Genomic DNA, 14,564 nt, shown 5'->3' on the forward strand with positions numbered 1-14,564 from the left:
TACAAAGTTTTAGAGAATTGTTTACTTCCAACCTGTAAGGTAAAAACATGGTTTGGCAGTTTGGTGTAGAGGAATTAAAGCTCAAGCCTATTTGTAAATAAACACGAATTTCAAGCCAAGCCCTCTCTTTAACCTCCTGAGCGTTACACTGAGGTCTAGATTTCTGTACCAAAAGTGATCCACTGTTTTTCATGAAATTTTTTTTTAAATTGTAGACCTGTAACTTACAGAAATATGTCCGAACAAGGGTTCTAGTAGATAATATGAATATACTAAACTCACATGGGCAGAAATATAGGATATGCAGTCATCCAGCTTTGCCAACATGGGAATAAATCCTTCACTGTTCACAGATAATGTTGGTGAATTTAATTTCTAAAAAAAAAAAAAAAAAAAACAAAAAAAAAACAAAACACAAAGAAATTTAGTTACACAGATATTATTTAAAACATAGTTGTGAGCAGGATTACTACAAATAATCAAGTATCAGCATCATCTGCCCAGTTCATGCATGCGGAGGCTGCCAACAGTTGGATGGCTATGCATGGCTACATACTGCAGCACCTGGCAGGTTTGTTAAAAGCTGAAAGGCTAGACATTTTTATTATTATTAGACTTATTGCAAGGGTTTCTAAATAAATATAAATAGATTGAATATCAATTTGAAGTATCAGAGATCTTTTCAGAACTACAGAATACTGCATGCCTTATAAACTATTTAATAGTAGCTTGTGGTCAGCTTTGTTTTAACAATTCATTTGAAAAGAAATGAAGAAATGAATGAAAAAGTTAGTTGAGCGCTTGTATCAAATAGAACAAGACAGTCTTGCCTCTGCCTGGAGAAGGTGGAAGGGGTGTATTATTTCTATGTGTCATTATTCTGTAAAATCTTACTTCAAAAACTACAATGACTATTTTTACAGAAAACTGTCCAGAAAATCGGTCTCTGGTTTGAAGTTCATAATTTGTCATGCAAAACAAAAAATACACTTACTGTACTTATATTTTCTAACTCATTAAAATATGACAGTTTCTGTTGAATGCTTTCAGCCAGGTTCACAAGTTCAGACTGTAAAAAAAAGAAGAAACAAAATCTGGTCAATAACAAGCTAATAGAGAGGTAGGTAAATTTCCTGCTTTTGTTATTTTGAACAAAGTGCTAGAATTTGTATTACAAAAGATTTGTAAGATTTGAAAGATTACAACAGAAACCTTACAGTGACATAACAGGATAACAGAAAGAAGCGGCACCGATTATCTAGTAAGCACTTTTTAATTTTACACTTAACTTATTGCTGATAACTATTACAATGAGTTTTTATATTTCTATCCATGAGTGGTGACCCAGGTCACAGATTTCTTGCGAGTGCCTAGGTAAACATTAACCTCCTGGGTGGTTCATTTCTGTCCAGATTTATATGTCTAAAAGCGGTACATTGTTTTTCATGAAAATTTTAGAGTATAATATATTATTATGAGTATAATAAAGGGTGAAACACAAATCATGTCAAAATAATAAATTAAATACATTTTAAAAATAAATATATATTTTTGTTTTTTTAAATAATTAAAAAAAATAATAAATATTATACTTATACTAATATAATATACTGTAAAATACATTTTCAAAAAGGACAATGTACTGCTCTTACACATATAAATGCACTGTATTGCATTCAATACAGTTATTTTGTATTGAATTCAATACAAATAGATTTGAAATACCTGCCAGGCCCCGAACAGGACATTCGCACGCACCGATGTCTTCGGGAACTCCTGGTGACTCATCATATGCAGAGGACGCCGGTCAAAGGAAGCAAGAAGACGGGGATAGCGAAGGAGGACGCTGGTAGGGCTCGATTTATTATTCCATTTCGTTGTTTTAGCTACCCTGAGTGTGACTCGAGGTTACCGCTCTCAGCATCTTTTTCCCACCCAGAGTCACACTCAGGGTTACCGCTCGGCAGGCTAATATGTCCTGTATTGTTGGGCCTAGTAAATTGAACTATTTGTGGCTTGATTTTTGGTGTGCATTATTGTGATAACCCAAGCCTGGTGTGGTTTTTCCAGTTGTACTCATTGAACAATAGTGTTTATTAAAGCTAAAGTTTAATTTGCTTATATATTCCTTTCCCTGGTTCCTCCTTTCCCGCATCATAAACATACTAAAAAAAATAATAAACAAAACCTTTTTTCATTACATAACTTAGTTTAGATCCAATGATATCTTCAATTTATCATGACTTTCTCTATCAAACGTAGGGAGATCGTAGCTACAGTGGGCACAGGATGCTGTACATTGCTTTCTATAAACAGAAGGCTTTGGTAGCACCCACGTGTACCCACTGAAAGAACTAAAATTCAGTGAATAAAGAGGCAAGCCAGGGATGGAAAGTGCTACATGATGCTGCATGTCCTCCAGTCAGTAAATGAGAAGGGGAGTAAGACTTTCTGTAGCTTCTAATGCACTGTGAGGGCCCTATAAAATGATGACTGAAGCGGAAACTTTCAATAACAGAACACAGTTTCCTGTAAAATTCTGATATTTCTCGGGAAGCCATCACTGAACTGAGGATATAATGCATACTAGTTGTGTGAAATAAAAAACTAACATTGATAAGAATGTCTTAAAAAGGTGAACTCTGAACACTTTTTTTCCCCTTATTCCGGATAGAGTGGTGGGCCACCAATGGGAACAGATGTCATCAGAACAATTGTAGGCATAGGAAGATTTCTCTTTTCACTCTTGTGACAAGCATTTTACGTTTCATAACTCCCTGTCATGGCCACAATAGCAGAAAGTAAAGAGAAACATTTAACCCCCCTAGCGGTAATCCGGTGTGTGGATTCTACTTACAAAAAGCGGTAATCCTGAGTCACACTCGGGGTAAGTTTAGAAGCCCCCCTTACCTGTGCCCCGCGCTCCAGCAGCGATCTAATGATCCCGCTCTGATGCTGGGACGTTTCTGAATTAGGGGGCGTGGCTGGGTCGGAAATGTAAAAGCAGATTACCGAGTAATCCGCTTTTAAATAACACCGGGGTCCCGGCCACGCTGCTGCTCACATCAGCAGTTAGATGCAAAGCACAATGCAGGACTTCTGCATTGTGCATCACATCTAACTGCAGATGTGAGCAGCAATAGTAAATTCTGGGGGTGGTGCCAGCGGGAAATCACCGCTGGCACCACCACTGGAACTTACTATTGCTGCTCGCATCACCCGCAGGACGGGATGCACAATGCAGAAGTCCTGCATTGTGCTTTGCATTTAACTGCTGATGTGAGCAGAAGCAGCGTTGGTGGATACAGGGAGTGAGCCAGGGCGGGACATCACCAATCGCATTACCCGGAAGATGTGACATCTTCCGGGTGATGCGAGTTGTGATGTATTTGGTGTATGTGGCCGTGCGGGAAATTTAAAAGCAGATTACAATGTAATGTGATTTTAAAAGGTTTTTACAGTAAAAACACTATACAACATAAAATAAAAGTACATATTTTAGTGCACCAAACATCATTGCCCAGTGCCCCGATTTACATTTTGCACACAATTATCCCTGACCTTTTTTATAAATTACATTGTTGTGGTCTATTATTTCAATATTTTTTTATAATTATTTATAATTATAATTTATGATTATAATATAATAAATAAAAATAATTATCATACCCAGGAGTTAATCCTAAGAATTACAAGCCCACAATACAAAAAAAAATTTCTATGCAAAAAAATAGGATGCCTTTTTGCATAAAAAACTGATAGAATTAGAACGCTGGGGGGGGGGAGGGTTAAGGAGAAACCGAGTAAAGAAACAAAGACAAGATTAGACCTAAATTAAGACAATTTTTGTGGGCAGACTATACCAAGATATGTGTATTTCTATTTTACAAATTCTATTTTGCATATTTGCTTGATTGGATGTAGTCTTTGACTTGAGCTTAGTGGTTTAGAACTTGCACAAAGGTATATAAATGATCTGGCATTGAATTTAGGGCAAACATTATACGTCTTAAGTCTTAAACTAGATATAAGCGGCATGTTAGATGTGTGTTTTGGTTTTGATGTGTGAACCCTACCTGTTCTTTAAGGAGTTGCTCACAGGCTTCGTGTAGTGTTCCTGTTTTTGTGGATACAAACAAATACTGTTTCTGAAGAGATTCTAAGTGCTGCAGAGCAAGATTTACATCTTTCAGTATGGAATCACATTGGTCCTCAAATCCAGATAGGTAATTTCGCATCTCTCTATAGAGAAAAACAATATATGTATAAATATCTTCACCTAGTAAATATAAAAACATAATGTGATTAGAAGATGCAATACAGAAAAACTTACACCACAAAGCCAAATAAATAAAAGCATGCACTGTACATTAAAACAAATTAAAAATTTGTTAAAATGATGTATCACAGTATTTTAATGTACACAGATTTCACAATGTTGAATTTTTACATCTGGCATAACCCAATAATTGTACCTGTATTTTGCACCCTCATCCTGATCCATGTGTGTCTGCAGCTGTGCAAACCAGGAGAAGAACTGAAATAAAGGAATGCATAACATGATTTCAAATGTAAGCTTTCAAAATATGATCAGTTTCTTCATCAGTCAATACTATAACTCAGAACTACAATACTACAAGGAGATATTGGGCAGGACAAGCAATATTACTAACTCAAAACAGTTGCTTTCAGACAATTTACCTTCAGTACTGAATAAAATCCAATCTATTATCTATCATAGTTGGTGTGTGATAAAGTCTCTGGCTTCTGACTGGCGGCAGCACAAGCATCCAAACAAAAATGTAGGCCTGGAGCACACAAGTGTGTTATTACAAACATCAGGTTTCTATATGCGAAAGGGAGAAATCAAACCTGCGTTTGGGGATAACCAGAAGCAAAAGTGCTTCCTAGATGGCAGACAAAAGCAGATGGATGGACTGGTAAAGTCCTTATCAAGAAAGCTGTGTTCTCAAGAAATGTTTTAAGACTTAGGGTGGGTACATACGTGCATTGGTTCTTATTCGATAATCAGCTCAGGGCTGATGTTGGAAGAGAATCTTGCATGTGTACAGTGCTCATCGTCCATTATCCGAATGACCATCCTGGCAGATACACTGATGATGGACGACAACTGATTGTAATGAAAGTGAAGGGGGAGAGAGTGCAGCGGGGTGCCACTCTATAGTTCTCTCCCTCCCCTCTCCATAGAGCAGAACGGTGCTGTATGTACAGCACTCGTTCATGCATCATGCAGTCGTTAGTAGTTGGAAAGGATCGTGAAGGATCCTCTCAACGACAAATATTGCACGTGTGTACGAAGCCTCAATTTTTTAAATCAGATTGGTGCACATCTTTAAGTACATCTTTTATCTACAAACCTGAAGGTGGATTTAAAAACATCTCCATATACCTGTTGAGCCGTTTCAATCCTATCATCCTCCATTCCAAGCGCAGAGAAGCCTTGCAGCAGAATGCCCTCTGTAGATTCTGGAATAGCTGCAGACAGTCCTACAGTCAGCGATGTGGAAGTCAGACTGCATAAATCTTCAATTGGAAGCTGTGGAAAGCATATTATTTTAAACATATTACGTATGCTAAAGTAAAAAAAAAAAATATATATTCAATCTCATTTATACAAAGAGCATCATAAAATACACAAGTGGCATTAAAGAAACCATTGAGCAGCTGGTGGTCTCCACAAAGCCTCTTAATTTCTTCCCAGTTCAACACAATACATACTATACAAATCACTCACCTGTTGACAGGCTTTCCACTAGTCATAATAGATTTGGTTGCAGAAATAGGAATATTTTTAAGAGCAATATTTTAGGAAGAATATACCGCAAAGTCTCCAGGGCGGTATGTATCACTTGGTATATAATAAGACAGCGAGGTGTAATACAATGCAGTGCAGAGTATTATGCTATTATACAGTATAATTTATATATATAATACTATATAATAATAATTGTTTTTCCATTTTTGCGTCACAGTGTTCACCAGGTAACAACATTATACATCATTAAACAGCACTGTAGGATAAAATATCCGATTTTTCTACTACTGGTAATTGTTCTATAACAGTTAAGAATCTCACCCTTGGAAGATGTCCCAATGCCAGTTTAAACACTGCACGTCTTGGCTTACTTTGCTGTTCTTTCCTATCCACTGATAAATCAATTTTACATTTAAGACACAAATTTGGATTTCTATGCGTTTTGCTATATTTTTTCTTGTGAACATAAACCAGAAAAACCTATTCTTCAGATAACTTCCCCAACACATATTGTATTTGTGTACCACCTTCATCGAGGGAAAATTTTTTTATTATTAATATTATTACACAGTACTTATATAGCGCCATCATATTATGCAGCGCTGTACAAAGTCCATAGTGGTGTCACTAACTGTCCCTCAAAGAAGCTCATAATCTAATGTCCCTACCATAGTCATATGTCATTATTGTAGTCTAAGGTGAATTTAGGGGGAAGCCAATTAACCTGCAGTTTTTTAGGATGTGGGAGGAAATGTGGACACGGGGAGAACCTGCAAACTCCATGCAGATAATGTCCTGGCTGGGATTTGAACCTGGGACCTAACGCTGCAAAGGCCGGAATGACAACCGCTGAGGCACCGTGCTTAGACAATTGCTACAATTGAACAAATTATTTTACATGGCATGGACCGAGATGTCATTTCAGAAAGAAAGGTAACACATTTTATGTGCATCAATTCCCTAGACACAACAAAACACACTATAGCTATATTTTATCCAGAGAAAACTACTAGAAAAAGATCTACCAATTCACATGCTAAAAAATAATAGGACACTTTATTTGAGGTTTTCTGTTTTTGGGGGGGTCTTTACCCACTCCAGGGTGACAGCTGGCATATGGCCATGGGATGCATTTATCAATGTTTTCATCCAAAACTTTCACATTTTCACCCAATATATCAATATAATCATTAGATACTAGTTAAAGTTAAACTAGTGTGAATGTCTGATGCAGTACAATGTTTTCTGCCTGACATTTTTATATCCTCTTAGATTGTAAACTCGTCTGAGCAGGGTCCTCTCCTCCTCCTGTGTCACTGTCTGTATATGTCTGTCATTTGCAATCCCTATTTATGTACAGCGCTGCGTAATATGTTGGCGACATATAAATCCTGTTTAATATTATCTATATTATATTTCTTGTGAAATTCTTTCCTACTGGCAGAGAATAAAGCAGCAGTACCTTCTTCTCACACAGTGAATGATTACGTGTTTTAAACATAAAGCACCATGAGGTGCTGGGACTTCATATCATTATTATTAAGTTGCAATAGGGGGCAGCTAGTTCATTACTCTCATTATTTTGTTTAGGCTCACCAATGGCACAAACACATAAGTGTAGATGCCAGAAATGCACCGCTAGGAAAACAATAGGCAGCACCAATAACCATTTCTACAGAGGGCAGAAATTATTTTTGTTTACTGGTGACATGTTCTGAAAGACTGCAGAATGCACTGGGTACTGATGCAGTGTAAAAGAAGCGTATAAGGCGCGTCTTTGATTGATGCCTAGTGTTCTCCCCTTTTAGCAGGGCGCACCACCCGGCACTTTTCAGTAACCCCCCAGCTGTTTATTGATGAGTTGGGTCACAATACAGGGTCTGCCAACCGCCTAAAATATCTTCCCACCCCACTTACAAAAATTTCTGGGTTGAACACGGACGCCCTTCCTGAAATCACTGACCTTGCTATCCCAAGTTGCTCCCCTCTTCCCAAGAAGCCCTAAATAGTCATTGTAAATTCCTTTATTCAAAAAGAATATATGCCATATGTATTGCTGGGTCCCCACTGGGAACTATTATTTCCATTTCTTGTCTTTTTTTAATGATCAATAGGGAACAAAACGCTTGTGCCTCCACCGTGGGTAGGCATACCACCCTGTGCCTTCACCAGGGGCCCTAAACTAGGGGGATGGGTCTATTCTGCAGAGCCAGGTATGGAAGCAGAGACCTGTGAAAGCAATGTAGACATCCTGGTTCCACAAAGGGGCCCCAAACTAAAGAGAGGCCATTCTGCAGGAGCCAGGTATAGAAGCAGAGAGTTATGAGAACAAGGTGAAACTGAAATAGCACCGCTACTACAATTCCCTGCGTCTATACAACAGTGCAATGCGGGGCCACGCATAGGCAGAGAGCCCGCTGGTCTACAGACACGATGATGCGGGGAATTGTAGTAGCGGCGCTACCTCAATGCAGCAGCGGACAGGCTGTAATTCATACTTGGGATTCCTTTAGGGGCCACAAAAAGGTTACGGGCCAGAGCTTGACCCCCCCGATCTACATAGAGGTGGAAGATGGTGGATATACATCACACATGTGCAGTAAAGAGGACACATCCCATGGTGTATTATTAAACAGGATTATTATAGCGCCAACATATTACACAGCGCTGTACATAAATAGGGGTTTCCAATAACAGACAGATACAGAAAGTGACACAGGAGGAGGAGAGGACCCTGCCCCAAAGAGCTTACAATCTAAGAGATTGTATATACAGAGGGGGGGAGATGATTGGATTTATAAAAGTCAGGAAAACAGCCCTGACCTGCGGAGCTTACAATCTAATGGATAGATAATGACAGGTAGGATGAGGCAGATTGCTATAAATCAGTGAAGACACGGCATTGCCATGGCAGCCAGGCACCACATGACAAGGTGACATCACTTCCCGGTACACGGAGGCCGGGAGCGGGGTGTCCTCGGCCCACAGACACCTGTCAGTCATCCTCCCCCGCCTGTCACTGCGCCTCTCTCACCTCACCCGGGATAGGAAGCTCCTCCGTAGCAGCTTTCAGCTCCAGCACTGAGTCTGTCTGCAGGTCTGTCAGCGGTGCCAAAGGCTCGCTCCTCCGGTCCCACAGGGCGAGCCTCTCCCGGGCCTCTTGCTCCTCTGCCCCGGCCGCCATCATTATCATCACCATAAACTGGAGAAGCCACAGCAGCAGCTCAGATCCGCTTCCGGGATCCCGAAACCTGGCAACGCAGCAACGGGGAGGAGCCTCACGACCCGGAACGCGAATGTCGCCGGCCAATGGTAGAAACGCAGGATGGATCTGTCACGTGACGTCACGAGTTCCACGCAGTCAGAAGGGGCGTTGTCATGGTATGTGGAGGAGTGGGCGTGGTGTGACAGCTGGGAGATAAAAGGCCCTGTATAGGTTGAGCGCTCACATTGTAACCTTACATAGAGCTTTGCTGCTTCTGGAAGTAATTCTTTGCTGCCCATCCCCTGGCTACAAATCTGTGTGAGAGCCAAGGAGTAAGCAGGACAAGTGCCCACCTGGCCATTACCACGCATGTATTGCATTAACCCCCCTAGCGTTCTAATTCTCTATTTCCATGCAAAAAGTGTTACATTTTTTTTGCATGGGCATTTATTTTACATTGTGGGCTATAATTCTTAGGCATAACTCACCGAAATATGTACAATATTTAATAAAATTAATAAACTTTAAATAAAAAAACACAAATCTGTTAATAAAAATAGTGCAACACAATATAACTGTACAGTAGCATGTATATTATATATATAATTATAGATATATTATATGAAGATTTCTTTGTATTGGACTCAATAATTCAACATGCATTTTTATTATTATTATACAGTATTTATATAGCACCATCATATTACACAGCACTGTACAAAGTTCATAGTCGTGTCACTAACTGTCCCTCAAAGGAGCTCACAATCTAATGTCCATACTATAGTCATATGTGGTTAATGTAGTTCAAGGCCAATTTTTTAGGGGGAAGCCAATTAACTTAATTGCATGTTTTTGGGATGTGGGAGGAAACCCACACAGACACAGGGAGAACCTGCAAACTCCATGCAGATAGTGTCCGGGGTGGGATTCGAACCCAGGACCTAGTGCTGCAAAGGCTGGAGTGCTAACCCCTGGGCCACCATGCTGTCATTTGTGAATTTCTCCGTTATTGGGTGTTGATACCTGAAAATTGAGAGACCCTTTTTTTTTTGCCTAGGATGTGCATTGTGGGTATGTTGGGGTGTCATTTAAAATGAATACTTATTGCAGACTTGTATTGAGTGTGAATGGACAGAGATGGGTAATAGGAGTCATAAAGCCATTTTTGTATCCAGATAGCATGTAACTGTACTTTACTGAAATTGAGCAAATCAGACCCTGATGCTGAATAGTTTGATTCTCCCCTTCAAGTCAGTGCAATATGCATACACATTTTTTGTATTCCATTGACATCTCTGCTTACTTATGGATTAGAAGGATTACAATTGTCTCTTGGAAACTGAGCTGATCAGACATAAGAGCTTCTGGGCCCCTGCTGTGAAATTTAAGGCTGAATTGCTATTGCGTCTAAAGCTTCAGAGGACATTGGCTGAATGAATAAAATAAAAAGTGAAAAGATATTTCTCCAAGCACACTACAACATCCTAACACATATTCCCCAGACCTTGGAATCTTCCCAGTGATCTACAATTTACACAGGGTGTCTTTATATTACTCCCCTATTACAGATAGGTAATCAAACATGTTCTATATCTATAATCTAAATTGTAGGTCAGAGTGAGGATATGGGGTACATTCCTGTTTATTCCTGCAATGCGATTTCTTTACGTGCAGCTACTCATTGTGACGGCACACTACACTGCACATAACATCCACTGTAGTCGTCTATTTTATTTAAAATCATTGTGGGGCATTTAACTACATATTTATAATGAATGGCCTGTCTCTACGCTATGCAAATAATGAATATTAACATAACCCAACAGATCAGCTAAATTGTTGATCACTAAATAAAAAAAAAGTTAAAAGAAATTGAGGTGGTGCATTTCAGTGTAACATCTAAGCCCCCTGAACACAGCCAAAGAATGAAAGATGTTGGCACTGCCAAGGGAGCTGGCAGACCGCACATTACTCAAGGTTAGGAGAAGAAAGTTCTCCTTTAGTGAATTGTGTGCAGAATTTGGCACAATGATTCAATTTGGAAGATATTACAATATTTATATATTATTATTATGACATATGGGAGCAGATTTGGTTCTTTTAGTTCCGTAGGAAGTGTTGTAGTTCTAGAGCAGGGATGTCAAATTCGTCCTCAAGGGCCACATACAGACCAGGATTTTCCAACTATATCTTACTAAATGTATTGCTGTCTGGCTGTTAGACTAACACTAAATATATTTATAAATATAAATAAATATAAATATAAATAAATAAATATATTTATTTTTAATCATAGTTGAATCATATAAATAAATCATAGCTTTCATGTTAGGCATAATGATTCATATGTACTTTTGTCAGATTAGGAATTCAATGCAGAAAGCTATATCCATTGCTTGATCTTCTCATGAATTGCATGCAGGTTGCTTCAGCATTCCCAGTAACTTGAATTGAGACTGTTTAGATGCAAACAATTGTGTGTGTACACAAATGAGTTCTGCCAGGCTGAAAGAAGCCAGCTATCCTGTGGTTATCACCTGCCTCAGCTTATCTACGTAAGCGGTTTCACAATCTTATGATTCTGGCAGATTAGAGAGAGTTTTCCCGAGTGAAACATGGAAGTTGTCATTGTTAGGTTCAAGTTCGAGTTCAAGTGCTAGTTTCCTGAGATTCATGCTAAACCTGGTTTTAGTTGTGTGAGTCACGAACCCAGAAAAAGTTTTCTGCTCTGGACCTTCTGCCTTTTTCTCCAGGTCAGGCACTCAATATACATGCCGGAGGGTGAAAGCTTTATTAACCCCTCCATAAAAGGTAGGAAGCAACTTTTTCTGCCAACACTCCTTGGTTGGTTTACACTCCTGGCATCTAAAAGACACAAAGAATATAGCCCGTTGATAGATACTGACCAGCCAGAAGTGACCGAAAATATGGCGGTACAGTGGCTCAGTGGTTAGCCCTCTGGCCTTTGCAGCTCTGGGTCCCAGGTTTGAATCTTAGCCAGGAAACTATCTGCGTGGTGTTTGCAAGTTCTGGTTTCCTCTGGGTACTCTGGTTTCTTCCACATTCTAAAAACATACAGTTAGGTTAAATGGCTTTCCCACAAAAGTCACCTTAGACTGTATTAGAGCAATATGACTATGGTAGGGACATTAGATTGTGAGCTCCTTCGAGGGACAGCTAGTGACATGACTATGACTTTGTACAGCGCTGTGTAATATGTTGGAGCTATATGAATACTGTGTAGAATTAATATTATGTCAGCTGCAATGCCAGGTATCACTGACCCATTAAAGCACTGGAGAAGATTAAATCCAGCGATAAATTTGCAGTTTACATTAAAACTAAAGCTGGTATATTCGTTAACACCACAGTCTCATTGGGAAAAAAAACATCCAGACCACTTGTGTTTTCAGAAAGAGGTCATCCCCCATATTCTCATTAGGAAAGGTTTTTAAAGCTCTAGTTATTAAAAGTTTATTTTGTAACTACCATTCTGCAAAGCAATGTGTACCTCAAGCATGTACAAAAAAAACTTTCAATATCTGCAAGCACCAGACCATTATTGTAGTAAATTGTTCCTGGCAGAGCTGCAAGCAATGTACTGAACTGCCTGCTACAGGGGTCTGTACACGCTTTGTATAATAATCACAGGCCCAGGACCTGATCAATGCAGCCCCTGATATAAAGCACTGATATTTTAAATTTTAAACGGAGTTTATTAAGAAAAAAAAAAAGATTTCCTATTGCCTGCAGGCTGCTATCAAACCCCTGTAAAAGAAGGAGCTGTCCTATAGCAAGGAATCAGCCTGATGAAGGGGATGCTTTTGTGATCCCGGATTTACATGGTATGATTGCTTTTTGATGCATCAATATATTTATTTCCTGAACTTATTCAAAAATAGTGTGGCATCCATCTTTTTTTTCTCCCCTTGATAGAAAGATGGTTTGGAAACTGATGATATACCTGCACCAGGGTGGGAAAGTGCTTCTGACCTTCTTGTATCTTGTATCATTCCAAACAGAATTAACAAGTGAGGTCCAGAGCTGGGCGTTAAAAAGGAAAAGTTGATTTGTTTTTGTACATTAATAACAGATTTCATAGTAACCAATTGCAGCCAAAAGGTGTTGTGCACAATGTTAGCGTATGATGTGAATATACATGAATAGTAAAGGATTGAATTACTATTACTATATTAGGAATAATATATTAGAACTAACTATTACTATATTAGGAATGTTAATTTGTTAGGTATTTGGCCTTTATAGGAAATTATCACATCATTTTTGAAATTTAATAATCTACTTTACATCTACAGAGTTAAAAAGAACTTTTCTTACAAGGATTATAATTGTATATAAGGATAAAAATACATTTCCTTTAAAATCGTGCTGGGCTTACATGTATGTTTGTATATTATTATATATATTACAGACTTTGCTTGTTGCTATGTATAACAACAGAGGGCAGCATATATCAATGCCTGAGAGAAATGGAAGCTTGTGTGCCAGCAGTTTGCCTTATGTTTATTTTAATCGTTTGCTAAATTAATTTCAACTTTTTTTTTTTTTTTACATTTTAGTAAATAAGTAGATGAATAACACTGTGTGTTTTAATTCTCATAGCTGGAAAAATGTATTTATATATTGCTCTTATTTACTGCATAGAAAAATTCCTGGTAGCTTCTTTGGTGGTTTGGGAAACATTCTATAAACTTTTTTTTTTTTAATTAAGCGAGAGGTTTCTTTTCATTGTATTCTGTCTGATATCTGGGGACAGAGACAGTGGTAAAATCCTGATTGTATAATTTCTTCACTCTGCTAGATGTTTTTTATTGCTGACCCTAGGAGATTTCCCCTCTCCAAGAGATCTTTTTCTGTACCCTATCCAACACAAAACATGTGACTAAATGGTCAATCATGCTGGCAACAGAATTATTTTAAATGTATAATTTGTATAGCATTGATATGAAGAAAAAATGAGGACCAATAAAAAGGTTGATGTGGAGGTACTGGGAGATGATGTAAGTTGCCAGTGCTACATTCATTCTAAAGAATGCTAATTATCTGGATGTAAATTTGTACTTTCAGCCACAAACGTGGAACAAGCGTGCAGCATGTGTGGAATTGAACACCTGAGCTTCATATTCATTCAAGCAAAGGAGCAGAATACAGGCAAGGTGTTTTGTTTTTTTTAAACAAGCTCAGAAAGGGTAGTCTACATCAGCAGTTGCCAACTGGTGGTCTGAGAGAAAATTTTGGTGGTCCGCAAAACAACTTTGACATTTGCAATTTTTATGTTTTATTAATAATAAAAACAAAAATATTCTAATAAATTTTTGTATTCTGAATGACAATTTTCACCTTGCACTAAATTCACCAACTGTACTAAAGATTTTCTTTTTAGGTTAAGTATGACCTTAACTGTGTATTTTCTTTAACTGGTAAATTTATTGGAATCAAATAGTTTGACTGTAACTAATTTCTTGTTTGGTCTCAGATTTAAATGAATCCCATAATGAGTGAGAAAAAGCAAACAAATATTTTACATACATATACATTAAATATTAAACTTAGAAGGCATGG

At 38.3% G+C, this 14,564-nt stretch overlaps 1 protein-coding gene and 1 long non-coding RNA gene across 3 annotated transcripts in view; one reads left to right on the forward strand and one right to left on the reverse strand.

Annotated features, from left to right (window-relative positions):
- COG3 (component of oligomeric golgi complex 3) overlaps nucleotides 1-8,975 on the reverse strand; it is a 33,700-nt gene extending 24,725 nt beyond the window's left edge. The window contains exons 1-6 of one of the 2 annotated variants that reach the window (XM_072410009.1): nucleotides 8,811-8,975; nucleotides 5,411-5,557; nucleotides 4,476-4,537; nucleotides 4,077-4,242; nucleotides 995-1,069; nucleotides 283-375 (exon numbers count right to left, since the gene is read on the reverse strand). In XM_072410009.1, coding sequence (XP_072266110.1) covers nucleotides 283-375; nucleotides 995-1,069; nucleotides 4,077-4,242; nucleotides 4,476-4,537; nucleotides 5,411-5,557; nucleotides 8,811-8,975 — 708 coding nt within the window. The remainder of the gene's footprint in view (nucleotides 1-282; nucleotides 376-994; nucleotides 1,070-4,076; nucleotides 4,243-4,475; nucleotides 4,538-5,410; nucleotides 5,558-8,810) is intronic. The other variant, XM_072410021.1, reaches the window with a different exon arrangement.
- Nucleotides 8,976-8,981: 6 nt separating this feature from the next.
- Nucleotides 8,982-14,314, forward strand: LOC140329657 (uncharacterized). Its single transcript, XR_011920518.1, has 2 exons — nucleotides 8,982-9,157; nucleotides 14,070-14,314. It is a non-coding gene; the product is annotated as an uncharacterized lncRNA (long non-coding RNA).
- The last annotated feature ends 250 nt before the right edge of the window (nucleotides 14,315-14,564 follow it).

This window comes from Pyxicephalus adspersus, chromosome 1 (assembly GCF_032062135.1).
Source record: "Pyxicephalus adspersus chromosome 1, UCB_Pads_2.0, whole genome shotgun sequence".
Classification (NCBI taxonomy): domain Eukaryota; kingdom Metazoa; phylum Chordata; class Amphibia; order Anura; family Pyxicephalidae; genus Pyxicephalus; species Pyxicephalus adspersus.